At 68.2% G+C, this 5504-nt stretch overlaps 1 protein-coding gene across 1 annotated transcript in view; it reads left to right on the top strand.

The window, feature by feature from the left end:
* LOC101628058 overlaps positions 1 to 5504 on the top strand; it is a 24543-nt gene that overhangs the window by 5988 nt on the left and 13051 nt on the right. Inside the window, exon 3 of the mRNA XM_012735110.1 lies at positions 3365 to 3556. Within this exon, the coding sequence (XP_012590564.1) occupies positions 3365 to 3556 (192 nt within the window). The remainder of the gene's footprint in view (positions 1 to 3364; positions 3557 to 5504) is intronic.

Genomic DNA, 5504 nt, shown 5'->3' with positions numbered 1-5504 from the left:
AGGATTCATGTCCAAAGGTGAGCCGGCCGCCGGGGCACGGGCGCCGGCCGCGAGCAGATGCGGCCCGAAGAGCCCGGCTGGCGGTGCTACCGGGGGAGGGTGGCAGCGCCGCGGAGCCCACGCGCGGTGGCATATGCACGGGCACACGGCGGCGGCACTCGTATCCGGAGAGATGCACCCCCGGGGCGCGGGCCAGTCGAGATCCGCGGCGGGCGCACGAGCAGGGTCCTGAGGCGCGCAGATGCCCCGGGCGGAGCGGCGAGACGCGCACACGCACACCGCGCGCAGGTATCGGGCGCCACACCAGCGCCACACCAGCTCAGACCGGCGCCCACGGGCGGCGCGCACCCTGGCACCGGCACCCGCTGGTGGTCTCCAAGGGAACTGGGTGGCCCCCGAGGGCTGGGGTCGGAAGAGGGCTCCCAGCGCCCTCTGCTCCTGCCGGGGCAAAAGGACTAATACCTTTTGTGACTCTTTTCCTAAAAGCTGGGGCTGGGGTGGAGAGAATGGCCTCTGTGGGTGGGGGTGGGGTGGTGAAGCCCCCAGCTGGGGGCTGGGGAAGGTCTCCCGCTCAGGATGGGAGGAGGACCCCTGCCCCCCCCCAGGCAGGTACTGTCCTGGAAAGGTTCCCTCCCGCTGCCACTTCCCAACAGGGTGGGGTCCCTGGGCCAGACAAAGAAAAAGCCTTTCACTTGCTGGGAAAAAAAACCCAGGGTCTTTGCTGGCCTGGAGGTGCGGGTGTTCTCTGTGGGTACTCAGTCAGCGGAGGCAGGTGGACAGTGCCTCTCCCTGGAACATTCCTGGGCCAGGTGGCTCCTGGCAGGGGGTGCTGCACACAGATCCCCTCCTCTCCAGGGATCAGGGGTGGCAGGGAGCTTAGGAGGGCCTCGAGGACCATGTGGCAGGGTGGCGGGCTTGAGCTGCGTCCTGCTGTGACCCCATCTGGAGCCCTTTCCAGCCCTTGGAGAGCCCCCTCGGCTGGCTCCCTGTTGCCAGGGAGAGAGACCGTGGCTCTTAACAATCCGCTCCCTTGCCTGGCGACACTGGCTGGCGGTTGCCCTGCCGAGGGAGTGGCATCTGGGGGCCCCAGGCTGGTGCGCTTACCCAGCCAGCATTCATTGCTGAGGGTCCGTGGGATCGCTGCCTCGGCCCTCCCTGCCCGAGAGGTGATTGATGTGTGTCTGCTAACGTGCATCCGGCACAGCTCCCCGACCGGGAAGGGCCTACCGCCTCTTCTTGAGAAAAGGGAGGCTCACAGGGGTCACCCAGCTACGATCAGCCTGGGTCAGCTGCCCATCTTGGTGTGGAGGGACCAGAGAGGCCTCAGGGGCAGGATGAAGCTGCAACACCAGCCCCAGAGTGTTGGCCGTGCCCTGGAAGCCCCCACAGCCAGCATCTGGGGGAGGGGGAGAACCTGTCTGGGGCCCAGAAGCTTCTGGGTGTTGCGGCGTGGTGGGGGTAGGTTCCCTCTGGGCACAGAAATGCTACCCGGGTGGGAGGGGTGAGCGAGCGAGTGAGGGAAACAACGAATATGGCTGGGACTGAGCCTCGGCCAGGCAGCAGGAGGAGGGCGCCCACATCACCGGGCGGCCAGTCGGGGCACCTGGGACCTTGGGAGCGAGGAGGAAGAGCAAGCCTGGCCGGGCAGGCCAAGAGTCCCGGCGACTATGGCCCAGCACCTGTCTCGGCACTCGCGGCTGTTGGGCGGTGGTTAGCCGCGGCTGGGGTGTGGTTGGCACGGCTGGAGGGCACCTTGCCGCAGGTACGCAGCATGGTGCCAGTAGGCGCCCGCAGGCGGGACGAAGGCGAGGTGGCTAGCTCACCAGCCGCACCCGCGCCAGCCCGCGGCGCCTCGGGATTGGCCTGCGCCCTGGGCATGCCTCTGGGCGTGATCTTGTGGGCCGCGGCGGCACAGGAATCCTTAGAGAAACTCCTGCCAATTAAACAGGGCTCACTTTCCAGATCTGCAAAATGGGGTGAGATAAACTGCCCCCCACAGACGGTGGAGATTCGGGGGCTCAGCTGTGCAGGCAGGAGGAAACGGGAAGGGGAGCAGGGGGCGGGGGCTCGGTGGGCCTGCAGGGGAGGGGGCGCAGCGGGGTGCTGAGAGTCAGCCGCTGCCGTCAGGGGCCTCCTGGCTGACACCTGCTTCCTGGGCAGCGGAGGGGGCCGAGGCCTTGTCGGTGTTGGTTGTGCTTGAGAGTGACCGGGAGCAAAGCTTCCCGGTGGGAGAGGGAGTCTTGCCAGGACCCGCGGAAAGGCCAGGTGGCGGGGTGTGAGAACGGAGTCCTGGGGTCCTGAGGGGCGCTTGGGGGCACGCCTGTGCCCTCTCCCCATCTGCTGCTCTGTCTGTCCTCCCCGAGAGCCTATGCTCGGTGGCGTGGCGCTAACTACAAACCAGGCGGCTCGGAGCATCTGGGCAGCCGTCACCAGGGCCGTGACATGCACTGTCCATGTCCCTGCGGCGGGCCAGCTAGAGGACTGCCCCTCTAGGGCAGGGGAGGCGGCCCGGGCCAGAGGCGCTCTTCCCGCTGCTCTGTGCACCAGGCTTCAGGTCACCCTCCCCGCAGCTACACCGTGACCCTCAGCCCTTCACGGACGAGGGGGCAGGCCACGCGGCAGGGCCCCCATGTGCACACCGCTGGCGGGCAGAGCCAGCCTCTCCCCACTCACACGGGGCACACGGGCGCCTCAGGAGCGGACACAGCCAGGGCCTGCCCGGCCGGCCATTGCTCTGCCTCACCTCTCTGCCTCCGCCACGGCGCCCAGCACTCGCTGGCCACCCGGGCGGTCACCCTCTCCTTGCTGGTGGGAAGGGGGCTCATGCCTCTCCCAGACGCCCCCACGGCCAGGAGGGCGTCTGGGCTCCCGAGGCGGCGGGCGTACGAGCGGGCCGAGGCCAGTGACAGACAGAGGCCCAGCCCCCTCGGGCTTTGCCCTTCACGGGAGGATGTGGGGCTCAGGCGGGAATCGCCCCGACATGCTCGCGGGGCCCCCATTCTGGCATTGCTGCCCAGGGGCATAAGACACCGTCTGGAGGTGCTTTTAGTCGTCAGCCACACTGGGGAGCTTATACCAGCCTCTGCTAGCGGCCCGCCGCTCTGGCTCTGTAAAGCACAGCCCCGCCCCCCACAATAGCGCCGGGCCCGCCCGGTGTCACACACCAAGGTGCAGGAAGCCGGGACTGGATCTGGCGGGGCCGGGGGTGTGTTTGCGAGAGGCCCAGGCTGGGTGGCCGCACGGCCTTTCCCTGCTGGGCTTCTGCCCGGCACCGGGTGGCATCTTAAGTCCCTTCCCGTCCTCGGTCTGGATGTCTTCCGGCCTCCACTTCTGTCCAGCCCACCCGGCCATCTCGTCTTTGCAGGGCTCCCAGAGACCAGGACGGACGCAGCCATGTCAGAGCTGGTGCCCGAGCCCAGGCCCAAGCCGGCAGTGCCCATGAAGCCCGTCAGCATCAACTCCAGCCTCCTGGGGTACATCGGCATCGACACCATTATCGAGCAGATGCGCAAGAAGACCATGAAGACCGGCTTCGACTTCAACATCATGGTCGTCGGTACGGGAGGTCCCGGGGCCCCGGGGTGCGGGCGGCACTGAGGGTGTGCCTGTCCCTTAGCCCTGGCTTCTGGGGTGGGAGTGGGGCGCGTGCCCAACTCCCCTCAAGGCCGGGAGCTTTGGGCCCGGTGTACACTGCAGCCTCACTCCGCTGCTCCCAGTTCCGTGACCTGAGGGTGTCACCTGACCTCCACCTCTGTGCCGGAGGGTGGGGCGCGGTGGTGCGCTTTCCAGGACGTGGGTCACTAAGCCACTGCGAGGCACCAGGAGGGCCCCTTTGACTCCACGAGGTGTTGACTCGCTTGGAGAAACAGGAACCTGGGCTTCTCCCTGTTCTCTGCCGCCCTCTCCCCGGCCCACGAACCAGCACGTCCTGCCCACCCGACCCGCTGGTCTCCGTCCCCACCAGCACCCCAGGCCGGGCTGGCTCTCACCTGTACCGGCGCCAGGCTGCGCTGCTCCAGGGCAGGAGCTGGGCCAGGGTGAATCATCTAGATTTTGCTGTCACGACACATCAGCTGAACTAAACAGAGTGCTTGGGGACAGCTGGTTTACTTTCTGGTAAAGCTTTTCCTCTCGAGCGTCAGTGGCAGGTGGCCCGGCCCAGCCACCCTGTGTGACACGTGCCCTCCTGGACCTGCGTCCCCTTCCTTGGGGCCGCCCCTGAGTGGTTTCCCGACCCGCCAGGCCCTCGGGCCCTCGTCCTGCGTCAGACTCCGCAGCGCCCTGCGTTCCCTTCAGGAGAAGTGCAGGCGCTTGCCTCTCTCCTGGATGCTCCCGCGGGCGTCCCCTCCCCCCGGGGACGTCCCCCGGGCCTTCCCTGCGCCTCCTGCCCTGAGCGTTTGCACGCGTCGTCCCAGCTTCTCGTGGGCTGCTGGACGGACGGCTTTGGCCCCTCTAGCTTGTGGCCGCTGCCTCCGGAGGGGCCTCCTTGGTTCCCGGGACTGGGTCGGCGCCCGCGGGTGTGTGGTCAGGCCCTGTGGTCAGGCCCTGTGTGAGCGCTCCGGGTGGTCACCACGCACCGCCGCTGCCTGTGTTCTGGGCGCCCCCGTGGTGAGCCACGACGTCCCGCCACCGCTGCCTCCGAGCGTGGCGCTTGCTGCTCAAGAATACCCAGTGACCAGTGGCCTTTGGAAATACGCAGACCGAGGAGCGTGAGCCCCAAGATGCTCGTCTCCCCAGAAGCCCAGGGCAGGTGTCGCCCCCGCCCCCGGCGCCTCCAGCCTGAGCCCAGGCGCAGCCCTTCCGAGCCCCGCTTCGCTGGCCCCTGGAGGGACACCCGCCCTGGCTTGCCGTCCTGCCCCCTCCTGTGAGCAGAGGCTAACTGCCAGAGCGGCCGCTTGACCGGGCCACTGGACCCATGTGCCTTTCCTGGAGCCACGAGAACCTCCAGTGCTCAGCGCCCCGGGCCAGCTCACGGAGAATCCTGTTAGGATGCAGATTCTGAGCCACAGGGCAGGGGCCGGCCCGCGCCCCCCACGGGCGCCAGGTGGCCCCTGTGCTCACCCCCTGCAGCCCAGCCCCAGGGACTCTCGCACCGAAGGTTTGAGAAGCGCTGCTCGGACCAGCGGGTCCAAACGCTCTTCCCTTTGCCGCGCAGCTGCTTCCGGCGTGAGCCCTGCACGTGTCAGGAGCTCTAGAGAACCAGCCGGGGGCGGAGGGGACGCCCAGCCCACGCAGCTCCCTCCTCCCCCGTCCCGAGCCGCGCGTTGACCTCGCGGACGCTGCCGCCACAGGCAGGGGTGACGAGCCCAGGGCGCGCTGGGCTGGGCCCTGGTTGATGGGTCGTGGCGGGGGCTGGCCTTCCAGCACCCCTCCGCTGGGCTCCGCTGGGCCGGGGTGCTGTGAGGCGGGCGTCGCTCACGCGCACGAGGCGGCAGCAGCGGAATGTACAGCGTGGCCACTGTCAGTGTTATCAAAGGGGAAAAACGCAACTTGAGCAGAAAGCC

The sequence above is a fragment of the Condylura cristata genome, unplaced genomic scaffold (genome assembly GCF_000260355.1).
Source record: "Condylura cristata isolate star-nosed mole 26May11 unplaced genomic scaffold, ConCri1.0 scaffold00004, whole genome shotgun sequence".
Lineage (NCBI taxonomy): Eukaryota > Metazoa > Chordata > Mammalia > Eulipotyphla > Talpidae > Condylura > Condylura cristata.
This window is presented reverse-complemented; position numbering and strand designations above follow the sequence as displayed.